This window comes from Punica granatum, chromosome 8, assembly GCF_007655135.1.
Source record: "Punica granatum isolate Tunisia-2019 chromosome 8, ASM765513v2, whole genome shotgun sequence".
Classification (NCBI taxonomy): domain Eukaryota; kingdom Viridiplantae; phylum Streptophyta; class Magnoliopsida; order Myrtales; family Lythraceae; genus Punica; species Punica granatum.
In genome coordinates, this window is record NC_045134.1 from 4,015,422 (window position 1) to 4,027,737 (window position 12,316).

At 41.4% G+C, this 12,316-nt stretch overlaps 2 protein-coding genes and 2 long non-coding RNA genes across 5 annotated transcripts; 2 read left to right on the top strand and 2 right to left on the bottom strand.

Moving 5' to 3' along the window:
• The first annotated feature begins 65 nt into the window (after window positions 1-65).
• On the top strand, window positions 66-3,444 carry LOC116189488 (annexin-like protein RJ4). Of its 2 annotated transcripts, none has more exons than XM_031519171.1 (6): window positions 66-227; window positions 1,524-1,669; window positions 2,275-2,493; window positions 2,589-2,801; window positions 2,892-2,981; window positions 3,065-3,438. In XM_031519171.1, exons 1-6 carry the CDS (start codon window positions 152-154, stop codon window positions 3,263-3,265), a joined length of 945 nt encoding a protein of 314 aa, XP_031375031.1. In that variant the 5' UTR covers window positions 66-151; the 3' UTR covers window positions 3,266-3,438. The 2 variants fall into 2 exon arrangements, with proteins under 2 accessions (XP_031375031.1, XP_031375032.1); XM_031519172.1 differs by lacking the exon at window positions 66-227 and adding an exon at window positions 1,150-1,337 and having other exon boundaries at window positions 3,065-3,444.
• LOC116189489 lies at window positions 3,434-4,661 on the bottom strand. The gene is made up of 3 exons (XR_004152406.1): window positions 4,479-4,661; window positions 3,798-3,855; window positions 3,434-3,704 (listed from the first exon to the last, which is right to left on the bottom strand). It is a non-coding gene; the product is annotated as an uncharacterized LOC116189489 (long non-coding RNA).
• Window positions 4,662-5,315: 654 nt separating this feature from the next.
• Window positions 5,316-6,700, bottom strand: LOC116187388. The gene is made up of 2 exons (XR_004152038.1): window positions 6,638-6,700; window positions 5,316-6,300 (listed from the first exon to the last, which is right to left on the bottom strand). It is a non-coding gene; the product is annotated as an uncharacterized LOC116187388 (long non-coding RNA).
• Window positions 6,701-9,112: 2,412 nt separating this feature from the next.
• LOC116187840 (putative disease resistance RPP13-like protein 1) lies at window positions 9,113-11,095 on the top strand. Its single transcript, XM_031516805.1, has 3 exons — window positions 9,113-9,544; window positions 9,672-10,452; window positions 10,512-11,095. The coding sequence occupies exons 1-3, from the start codon at window positions 9,113-9,115 to the stop codon at window positions 11,093-11,095; spliced, it is 1,797 nt and encodes a 598-aa protein (XP_031372665.1).
• Window positions 11,096-12,316: the final 1,221 nt, after the last annotated feature.

The following is a 12,316-nucleotide window of genomic DNA, read 5'->3' on the forward strand; positions in this document are numbered from 1 at the left end:
GTCAGGGCGTTAACTCCTATGCTTTCATGACTCATATAAAAAGGGGAGGGCAGTGTGTGCTATCTATCTTCTTCATACTAAAATTCGTCACCCAATCCATATAAGAAATCGAGATAGTTGATTAGGTGAAGGTTTGAGATCGCAAGCAACAATGGCTCCTTCTCTGATCGCCCCCGACGTCTGCTCCCCGGTCGAAGATGCCGAAGCCCTCTATAAGGCCTGCAAAGGTATATTATTACTATGCTTAAGTGTTATGTTCGGTCGATACGATATAGAATTGACTGATTGCATGTGTATTCTTCATTTTGACATGCATGTTCGATCAGATTCCTCAATCTTACTTGCATAATGTCGCATCTTTCGATACTGACTGAACCTGCATCCGGTATCAACCCCGTTCTCATACGCGGTACACTATGACACTCTAGAGCTCATTACTAAAATTAATGGTAATAAAAGGGAAAAGAATTGTACACTCGGAATTCGGGGTATTCACGAGTCTGATGTTCCTTTCGGGAATACGGAACATACGGAAAGATACAAGTTGATCTGATCATGACTATCGTTCACATTCGACATTCGTCATTAAAAAAAAAAAAGAAAAGAAAAATTCACACCGACTCTCTGACCGAAAGCATATAATTTTATCGGATTTTGCATCCTTCGATACCGAGAAACCTATAGAATTATGTGCATGTTCTTACCATGGCTTGATTTAGCACCCCGAAACATAAAATCATCGGGCACGAGACGGAACTCTATAAGGTCGCATCTTTCCATGGTAACAAGACACATACATGAGTAGGTGCACTGTCAGGTCGATGTGTGTAACGTAGTGCAAATATAGCCACATTGTTGTTCACACGTAGACACCATTTCTATTTAAGAAAAATGTCCAAGACCTAACCCATTAATTAATATTGAATTATTGCCGTAACGAGAGCAACATATTGATTAACCAATGCAGATTTGTAAACCTACCTTATGTGTCTTTAGAAGAATTTAGCAAGAAGCAGGTGGAAGTACGACCGAAAGTAATTACAAAAAAATATCACCATCATTTTATATTTATTTAATGAAACCAGGTTCAAACAAACACTTATTTATTTATATAATAATTGCTTTCGATATATCCTAAACACAAACGCACATATATAATCGAGGATACCTGCAGGAGTTCATTCATCATATCAAAACATCTCATTCTAGAATTTGAAACAGCAATTAAAAAAAAAGGGTGGGAGAAGAAAAAAAGAAAAAAGAAATGGCATCCATCATTGTTCCTGACCATTTTTCTGCTGTAGAAGATGCAGAAGTTCTCAGAAAGGCTTGCCAAGGTTAGATCATATCTGTATATATGTGTGAAAATATATATATTTATGTAAATGTGAAACCATATCACCATCATATTACCATCTCTTTAATTTACCTTTTGAGCTGATGTGTGTGGATTAGATGAAAATGGAGCACTCATAATCCTTTCTTTTTTTTTGTTGGATTTATTTTCATCGATTGATTTTAAGGATGGGGAACGGATGAGAAGGCATTGATAGCAGTGCTGGCACACAGGAACGCAGTCCAGAGGAAGCAAATCAGGCAAGCCTACGAGGAGCTCTACCATGAAGATCTTATCAAGCGCCTCGAGTCCGAGCTCTCCGGGGACTTCGAGGTTCATTAATTTAATTTAATTTCTTCATCGATGCTTCCCTGGTGCTTTAAGATATATAATACCGCATGTCGGAATCTCTGAATTTTTCGAGCTTTTTAGCCTTTCGGATCGCTTCGTCGTATTCGATTTCGACATATCGATATTGCTTGAAAGTTTGAAAAATATGAGGATAATATGACTTACACAAATGTCACACTATTTGCCTAGTTATTATCGTGTTGTCATTTTCCTTGGAATTTTGCGAAAAGTCTGAGGAATTTTTTAGTTTAATATATTATTTTTGGATGAATTTCAATTAATGAACTTTTTCCTGTAACAACTCCATTAATATGCTTGCTGAGTTTAGGATCACCTACTTAATTAGCGTATATTATTCAACAACCTAAATTATGGTCATATTTATTCAACAATATAATCGCTTGTTCAATTGGATCCGATAACGATTGTGCCATAGAGTTCATATATTACAGAATATGATTCGGTAGGATCTATAGTCTAATTAACTATGTAGTTGCTTGCTCAATGTACTTGGCTAATAATTCATATAATGAAAATGGTGAAGTGATGGTGAGGTGATTGGTGTCATTTAACGTGTTATTTAACAGAAAGCAGTGTACCGGTGGATACTGGATCCGGCGGATCGTTATGCAGTGTTGGCCAATGTGGCCATAAGGAAAGGTGTTCCCGATTATCACGTGATAGTCGAGATTGCTTGCGTATTGTCTCCTGAGGAGCTGTTGGAGGTGAGGAAGGCCTACAAGCTTCGCTACAAGCATTCCCTGGAAGAAGATGTGGCTGCTCACACCAGCGGCGACATCCGCAAGGCAAGCTCATCTTCCTAGAACCATCTTTCTTTTCACATTTTACCGGTCATTCACGACAAGTTGTGTTAAAAGTTTCATTTTCTGGCTGTGTTTAGCTCTTGGTGGGCCTCGTGAGCGCATACAGGTACGAGGGTGACGAAATCAATGCCAGGCTAGCAGCATCTGAGGCTGAGATTCTGCAGAATGCGATCAAAGACAAGGCATTCAATCACGAGGAAGTGATAAGGATATTGAGCACGAGGAGCAAGTTGCAGCTCATAGCCACCTTCAACCGCTACAGAGATGACCAGGTCACTTCCATCACTAAGGTAAGTGAGTACCATTTTCGATTGTGAGCGGCAGCGGTTATGTAATGACGGCTCCGACTAAATATCTATAATTTTTGCTTCGTTCTGCAGAATCTGTTGGGCGAGGAGGGAAATGAGTTCACAAAAGTGGTGCGCACGGCGATTCGATGCATCAATGATCCAAAGAAGTACTTTGAAAAGGTAGTCAGTTAAACATCCAAACTCGCAAAAGTTCAGTTCATTTTGGACGGAAAACAAGGAATCGTTTCTTTAATTTCCTGCAGGTCCTGAGGAATGCAATCAAAAGGGTGGGAACTGACGAGGATGCGCTCACACGTGTGATCGTGATGAGGGCTGAGAAGGACCTGAAGGAGATCAAGGAGCAGTACTACAAGAGGAACAGTGTCCCTCTTGACCAGGCGGTTGCTAAGGACACTTCGGGTGACTACAAGGCCTTCCTGCTGGCTCTCCTGGGCAAGGAATAAGCAATCGAGTTACTTCATATCTAAATCGGGGATGTTGTGCTTTTGTTTCTGTGGTTTTGTGGGATTTCCGGTTGCTGAACTTCTTCGATATGCTGAGAGTGTTTCAAGTTTAATGGCTGTATGAACCTTTACCTTTATATGGAGTATGCATTAATAAATTTCTTCAAGTTTAACCAACAGTCCATTGATATTATAAATTCACTCGATTGCTCTTACAGTCAAGTCGCACATTAGTACTTTGAAAAAGAGTTTCGGAAACTTATTAGATTACATCAAGTAAATCACAAATCAACCCCACACTTAATACGCCATAGCTCGTCAATCATTGGAATCATATATGTTTTCACCTGCTGATGCGACCATCCTCGATCATTTGTTAGTTCCCTTGGTCGGTGTAGTGGAATCGCAGCAGATCCAGCAGCAGCACAGATAGTGACCTCTGCAGAATACATACATGGAAAATATTGAAAAGGGTAATTAATTAGATTAAGAGCATGATTACTGTGTGACGAAAAGATTTATAGATACTTACACTGCCTTGACCCAAGTCTGGGACTCGCTATCCGATTTAGGAGCCTCTTGTGCTTTGGCTAAAAATAAAGAATGAAAGAAATGTGGTTAATTTATTGGAGAACTGGTTCATTAATTCGGTTTGTAAAAGCAGTTCCAGTTTTCCATTTCAGAGAACAAGGGATCCGGTTGCACTTCGGGGTGCATCGTTTTGGATGTGATGACCGGAAAAGCTCGTGTTTATCTTTCAGAAAGGCCGACGAAGAAGGCAACTTTTTACACATGTTTCACGCAAGAAGGCAGTCCTGAAACAATTCTCTGGACGTCTAGTTCTACATATGCTAGGTTCAGCCCCAGTCACAACTTATGGCAGGCTAGGCCGACGCAAGTCTAGTGTGGTGGATCAAGGTCCCAGTGGCGGAATCTGGAGGCCGAGCTCCACCTGGTTCACCACCTTGCCAGGCCACAGGGCTTGGGAGGAGAGGGGAATGTCTGAGACTACCTCAGCCTACTACCCCCAAGTAACGTATGAAGTCTCAAATTGAATACTAAATAAAGTTATATGAGACAGAACGGCTAATGTCCCGGAACTGAGGATCGGGTGGGAGACGTAGAACATGCCAGAACTCAGCCAAATCAGGTGCAACTCAAAACATAGCTTAGAAATGATCAAAAGAAAGAGAGAGCAAGAGCGACGAGGAACCTTGAGGCTCGGTGGGCTTCGTAGTCTTGCTGTCTTTCTGCTCCATGATCTACGCAACGAACTAAAAGTCCGATATAAAGCAAAAGCTGCAGATCCGAAGAGGTGATATCGATCAACGCAGAAGTTCTTCTAGATGAACTAATGAGGAAATGATTGGTAGCATTTGATCGCTGGGGGACAGAACATACATATATATATATATGCCGCGACTATAAGCGTAAGAGAACCGGGAATATTGGTGCAGTGGTGATCGCTCTCATTTTTTTTTTGTGGGCTAATGCACGCTAGCTAAGCTAAATTCTGATTCATATATTCTATACTCAATGGACTTCACGTGGTAAGAATCAGAATTAGAATAAATCTTCACGCAGTAGCTGTTCCCAAATGGTGTCAATTCACGATCGGTGCAAGTTTTCCCAATTTTCTCGTATTATATGCCTCCTTATATCTGATTCTACCGGTTCAGAGGAAAGGGATACCTGGAGAGTAGCACGGTTTTGAGTGCCCCAACTATTCTGGGTTATGGGACCTGCCTTTTTTGGATCGGGTTGAATAGTGATTTTTCCTTGATGAAGAAAAGAGCCTCGTGTACTTTTGGTTCGCTTCGATTTACGGATAACTTAGTTTAGGATTAAATGCTGGAAATAGTCCAGTCTTTCGTCATGATGGGAATGAACGAGTCGGAAACAAATTACTAATATGATTGAGTGCATTAGTATAACAAAATCCCCTCCAATTAGTCCAGAAGGGAGGTAGCATCGTAAACTTTGAGGTAGATTTGGAACGAAATTGATCGCGGTAGGTTGATCCTCGCGAAAATCGGATTGGTGAAACCAATGCAAGGAAAGATGATGCTCGTGATTGTGGTGACTGGTCAATATGTAACTAATCAACCAAATCTAAAGCAAATAATCAAAATTGACTAATCTATTTTCCACTAAGATAAAATGCTCAGTGGACGAAAACGTCGAGCCCATTGACTAAAATTGACTAATCTATTTTCCACTATGATAAAATGCTCAGTGGACGAAAATGTCGACCTGATCTTGACGCCCCTCATTTCTCAACTTTGACCAGATAGTTGTTCTCGTCTCAGCCCTCAAACTTTTACATTGGTGTCCAGGTTGCTCCTATTTCACTTCTAACATCACGGAGACTTGACTGAACTAGACCGGGAAAAGTCGGCACAGCATGAAATTCAGAAGCTGATACTACCTATGTTGAATTGCGAATTAATGCAAATTCACCGAAAAGATCGCGGACGACGAACAAATAGCAAAAAAGAAATGCGTATGTTAACAGTCATTTCTAAATAATAAATGCTCGAAAGTGAAATTCCAGCAACTAAAATCTTAAAAGCTTCAGCTTTCCAAATAGCTTCCTTCTTACCTCTCCCATTATCTTGATCAATTCCATTTCCATTGCTTTCCCTCCTGAGAAGCCATGGCTGAGAGCTTGCTGGTTGCAACCCCAGATCTCCGCCGGTCTTCAAGTCATCTTCTAATGGTTGTCTCCTCGCAACGTTTATGGATTGTTCAAGTTGAGGAAGCTCGACGAGCGGCTGTTGGATAGGCTGAAATGCAGTGCTTTAGCTGAGAACGTGGTGCTGGCTCAGGCTGAGGTGAAGCAGTTAACTGATCCGACTATCCGGAAGTGCTTGGATGAGCTCAGGGATGCAGTCTATGATGCTGAGAACATGCTCGATGAGATCGCTGCTCGAGTGCTGAAGTCCAAGCTGAAAGCTCAGCACAAGAAGTCCATCTTTAAGGTAACGGTGCTCCATCTCTAGCCATATATCAGAGACTTGACAATTTGAAATTCTCTGTATATCCAACAGTTAATTCTTAGATAAGTTATCTGTTTGCAGCATATTAGTGAGTAAATAAATAAAACATGCCGTATCCAACAAGATTAAGCTTTTAGAGTAGACAGTTGTTAGATTGTAGCTCGGGAATGTAGTGCTTGCGTCGGTCGCCCTTTTAATTAATCTCAAATTTTCACATAGCCCTCTGTCTCAGTCCTTAACTTATCGGCTCTACTTGTATATGCTAGTTCCACGGGGCGCAACGGAAGCGAAAAAGGGACAGAAATTCAAAATTTCCTACCCGTGAAACTAATTCCAAGACCTACTAGAAGAATAAGAGTAAATAAAAGCGTACCTGGAATATTTAATATAGTCGACCGAGCGTCCCACGCGTGACGCCTCTACCGGTATCCACACCGATTTTGTCGACGAGTCTTCGAGATCGGCGGTGCTAGCGACCAACACTCGAAAGAAACACCGATGCAACACCCGAAATTTTTAGACTAATGGACCAATTTGAGTTTGAACAATTCAACCCAAATTATATTAATATAAACTTATATGCATACACATATCATATATGTATATAAATATGTCTGCACGTATATATATATATGCATACACATTATACATATAAAGCATACACACACGCTTTTTAAATCCATCTCTTCTGCTGCTTTTATAAGCAAATGGGGAGACAATTTCTTTTCCCATGACCGATGTGGGATGAAGGGAAATTAGTGTCCCCAAGTGACATGTGTCTATACACATGTCCATTCAAACAAAAGCCATGTGTTACCATATTAATCGTGCATCAATTTGGTCCATTTAATCTAATAAATCGAGTCTAATTAATCGACAAATTTAATCTCATTAAATATCCGATTAATCGGTCACACCATAAATCATCTAATCTCAATTAGACGTTTTTATTATTTCAAAATATCTCGTCAATTTAGTCGTAGTGTGTGACCCTGTAGGTTCCCAATTACGTTGACAGTAATATCGAAATCTCTATTTCAATATTACAAACAATGAGCGGCATCTAGCAATGCATCACTATTACTCAAGTAATCGGAAAGTCAATTTCTCGACGAACCTTGTGACTTACGTTACCATGTAATATAATCCATTTGTCCTCTATATCTCTATTGAGCCCAAGGCATGGTCGATGACATCCTTGTATGGCTCAATATCTCTTTTTCTTGGTTTACCGGGTAAGTCTATCAGAACAAATGAGATCGATATCGTTATATCGACTCATTTGGGTATGCATACACTTTTAGACTTAACCACCAAGTGGCCGTGAGATATCGCTCCCGTTTTGTAGGAGGGACAAATCCTATCTTGGTTACTCACATTCCTCTCCATGCTCTGTGATATACCCAATAACTGTCTTTATAACCAGCCTGTTACGGTAGCGTTTGACAGTATCAAAGTATATGACATTACATGTAGGAATCCATGGTGACCTCAAGTCAAAGGACCATTACACTATAGTCACCATGAGATATGCTAATGACAATCACGTAACAAACCATGTAGCAATCTCATGGCGGGTCAGTCCAATACACATTACTCTTAATGTATACATGTGATGTGATTTGATATCTCCATATCCATGACCTGTGAGACTTGGTCATCAATCAACACCCACACTAGTCTAACCGTATTATCGTTGTCCTAATTAACGATAATACTTTGACTATGGACATTTAGGAATAATGTTCATTAATTATAGGATCTCACAATCAAGTCACACTTGATGCCTATTGAACCTACTATTCCAAGGACATTATTGTGTAAAATCATATTTAGCGCAATCTACACAATAACAGATATGCCTCGTAATATAATGAAATAGATATCATATTACAGAACTGATTATAGATTGCGCATACACCAATTCCTAACAGTATAACCTCATCTAACTCTTCACACACCTTACACTTGCCTCGAACTGACCAGGAGCAGCCACATCACATAATCTAATTCATACCAGGGAACTTCAATGTCATTGACCTTGGATAGATACATTCATCTGCGCAGTACTGGTGAGACGCGTTAGGTTGTTGTGTAGTTGAAGACTTGCATCAAGAAATACGTTATTTGAGTCTGATGTGGTCTGGTTCTTTTCAAAAGTTAGCCCAGTAGAAAATTCAAAGTATTATCTTGCTCTAAGAGAGTCTGATATTGATTTTCAACATGTAAGGAAATCCAACTCTAGCAGCTCGATTGCCACTTTCGAGGCTCAGCGAAGGAAGGTTCTTGACAAGTTGGAGTTCTTTGTGGATCCCAAGGATACCATTCGTTTGAGTACTAAATCTGGAAATTTGACTTTCACTGGGAAGTCCACTACAAGTTCCCGGACGACTTCTTTGATCGGAGAGCCAGACCATTTTCATGTGCGGAAGGATAAGAGAAGCCATAATTGAGTCATTGCTGTTCAAGTGGATGATACCCCTGATGTGGTTGCTAAGGTACGGGCAGGATCGGCAAAACAACTCTCTCTCAGCTTGTGTTCAATGACCCGAAAGTGACAGAGTTCTTCGACTGTAAAGCCTGGGTTTTTGTGTCGGAGCAGTTTGACATTTTCAGGATGACAAGGACCACTCTTCGGGAAGTCTGCTTGGAAAAACTACAAGACAATCTGAATGGACTTCAACTTCAGCTGAAGGTGCAATTCAGCGGGAAGAGATTTCTTGTCATATTGGATGATGTATGGAATGATGATCCGGTCGACTGGAACGCATTTCTGGCTCCTTTTAGATATGGGGCTAAAGGCAGTAAAATCATTGTCACGACTCGAAATTGAAGTGTTGCGACAGTAATGCAAGCTCATTCAATCCACCGCTTGCAGAAATTGCCTGAGGAAGAAAGCTGGAGCTTCTTCGTGAAGCATGCGTATGATGCATGCAACTCTGAGAAATGGCCAAGACTTGAGCCAATTGGTCGAAAAATTGTGAACAAATGCGATAGATTGCCACTTGCTTTGAAAACTATAGGCTGCCTTCTGCGCAGTGAGCATGACCTTAGGAAATGGGAACTAATATCAAAGGACGGTATATGGAGCTTGTTGCACAGCAAGCTTGAAGTTTTGCCTGCGTTGTTCTTAAGTTACCATTACCTATCTTCGCACTTAAAACGATGCTTCGCTTACTGTTCGATATTTCCGAAGAACATAGAATATGAGAAGGAGCAGCTTATTCTGCTGTGGATTGCTGAAGGATTAATATTAGAACAACCTAAGAATGGCATGAGGGTGTAGGAAGCGGGTGGGGACTGCTTCAACGATCTGGTTTCACCACGCTTGCTTGAAGTCTCAGGCGAAAATGGATTGTGCTTCAGAATGCATGACCTTGTCAATGATCTGGGAAAATGTATAGCAGGAGAGTCCTTTTTTCAGCTTGGATGGTGGCAACTCACTTGATGCTTCTTGCAGAACTCGTCATGTATCCTATATCAAAACAGATTATGTTTTCCCCTCCAAACTTAAGATACTACGTGACACTTTGCAGTTACGGACCCTCCTAGCGGTAGATTCTAAATCCCCATTTCATTACGACCTATCTGATGAAGTGTTGGATCATTTGGTGCCATCTCTAAGGTGTTTAAGGGTCCCATCACTGTCCAAGTACATCAGTATTACCAAGTTGCCCAAAGCAGTGGGTGGATCACAATTTCTCTGCTATTTGAATCTCTCCTTCACTAATATCATGACTTTGCCCGATTCTCTGACCAGTCTATGCGACCTGCAGTTGTTGCTTCTTGTAATGTGTAAGTATCTCAAAGAATTGACATGCGACAGGTGGCGACTGATCAACTTACGACATCTCGATACAAGGGGGACTCCTTTGAGGAGTGCTCTGCGAGGAATCGGTAAGTTGAAGGACCTGCAGACTTTAACAGATTTCATCTTGGCTAAAGAGGGTGGATCACGGATTAAAGAGTTAGGAGGGCTCTGTGATCTTAAGGGATTGCTTTCGTTGGGAGGTCTTGAGAATGTTCTCAAGGTCGGAGATGCAAAAGCGTCTAATTTAGAGTGTAAAAGGTACCTGAGTAAAATAACATTGCAGTGGAGCTCTCACACTCGCCCCGTGCAACATAATGAGATATATGTCGTAGAGATGCTTCGCCCTCCTGCATATTTGAAAGAGCTGACATCAGATCGTACTGCAGTCCAAGATTTCCTCATTTGCTAACATTCGATGCATTCATCAATATTTCAGTCCTCAATATTGAAGACTGCAAGCACTGCACATCCTTGCCCACTTTAGGACAGTTGACATCTCTACAAAAGCTCTTGATTAAAGGCCTTGATGTAGTAGTAATTGTGGGACCCAAGCTGAACGGCAAGCATTCTGAGGTTTTTCAATCACTAGAGTACTTGGAGTTTGATGACATGAAGAGGTTGCAGAAATGGGTTTCTTTTGAAGGTCTAAGGGAAGGTGAGGCCTTCCCTCGTCTTCAGAAGCTCATTACAAAGTGTCCAGTGCTGCGCAGAGGCTTGCCCGGCAGCCTCCCTTTGCTAACGGAACTAGCCATTGAAGGATGCCCTTTGTTGGAGGCTGCACTACCGCGGCTTCCACTTCTTTGCGAGCTTCATCTGAAGTGCAGTGATAGGGTCTCAGAACCTGTTGCTGGTTTTTTAAGCATGAACAGCATCCAGCTTCAATTAGTAAGTATCTCTGAGAACTCATCCCTTCCCGTGAGGTGCTTTCCTCCTTCAATGACAACGCTCATAGTTAAAAATGTTCGCCAGTTAGATCTCCGATGGACGTGTGCCACAAATACCTTCAAGTATGTTCCGTAGAGAAGTGCGGCTCGTTGAGGCCCTTCCTGCTTCACATGTTCCCATCACTTAAGGATATCACATTCTGGTCTAATAAGCATCTCGAGTCTCTTCCCTCTTGGATAGTTGTCCTCTTTGTCTTAATTCCTTGTACATTTGGGGCTCCTCCAGTCTAGTGTCATTTCCTAAAGGACTGCGTGCTCCGTTTCTTAGGTCACTGAAGTTGGAAAAATGCCATGGCTTGAAGTCTCTGCCTGAAAACATGAGCACTCTCCTCCCATCTCTTTGAACGCGGTGGGCAGACTGTGGTTTGAATTCACTATGCTCCCTTGATTACTGATTGCGGTATCACACGAAGATACGAGGCCATTCCCCTAAGAGGGGATGCGGCCTGCTTCTCTTACCTCACTGTCGATTCAAAGTCTAGGAGACATTAAATGCCTAAACGTAGAGGCGCTTCAACAGCTCACCAACCTACAAGAGCTAGACATTTCCTAACAGAGCCAAAAGTGTTGGCATTGCCTTCAACTCTCACTTCTCTGACCTTAGTGATATCGATTATCTTACATCATTGGAAGACATAGGAATCCAGAACCCTTGTTTGCCTTCAGCGATTGCACATCTTTCTGTGCGACATTAGGTTCGAGCCGGCAGAGGGATTGCCACGGTCTCTTCTTGTCCTGTCAATCTCCAGATCCGCACTGGGATGGCGGTGCAGGAAAAAGGGCAAAAACTGGTCCAAAATCTCACACATCCCATGCAGACGGATTGACGGGGAGCTCCTCACATGATTTCATCACTTCAGGCAATGTCAACAATTTACTTCCAGGTTCCAGATTGAAATTTATCTTTAGTTAATACTCGGCTTCTAATGTATCCTTTGAACTGAAACTTTTAAGTACTATTAGTTGGCAAATGATTTGGTTGTACTTACTACTTATCTTCTAGAATTACCGGCTGGCTGTTAAATTTGGGTGACCTAAATTTATTACAAGTTGTTACCACTGAAATTTCAAAAGTTAGCAATAGTATATGAGCCTTTTGCGGGTAAATTTCGTATTCATTTTCGATAGTCAAGTCGATGATTAGAAATCTCATTATCACATTCAGGAGCCATTTGAGAGACTCAACATGTTTATGAAACAGAGACGATATGATATCTGTGCTGTATCTTCTATGGTGTTAATACAAACCCGGTCATGAACTATGAATAGTTAATGCTCACACCACAATAGGGTTGGC

Bases quoted from the DNA above. Each gene is read 5' to 3' on its own strand.
- LOC116189488 (XM_031519171.1), top strand. From the start codon at position 152: ATGGCTCCTTCTCTGATCGCCCCCGACGTCTGCTCCCCGGTCGAAGAT. The intron at 228-1,523 runs GTATATTATTAC...ATTGATTTTAAG, and splicing joins CCTCTATAAGGCCTGCAAAG to GATGGGGAACGGATGAGAAG. The intron at 2,982-3,064 runs GTAGTCAGTTAA...AATTTCCTGCAG, and splicing joins CAAAGAAGTACTTTGAAAAG to GTCCTGAGGAATGCAATCAA.
- LOC116187840 (XM_031516805.1), top strand. From the start codon at position 9,113: ATGCAAGCTCATTCAATCCACCGCTTGCAGAAATTGCCTGAGGAAGAA. The intron at 9,545-9,671 runs GTGTAGGAAGCG...AATGTATAGCAG, and splicing joins AACCTAAGAATGGCATGAGG to GAGAGTCCTTTTTTCAGCTT. The intron at 10,453-10,511 runs GTACTGCAGTCC...TCAATATTTCAG, and splicing joins GAAAGAGCTGACATCAGATC to TCCTCAATATTGAAGACTGC.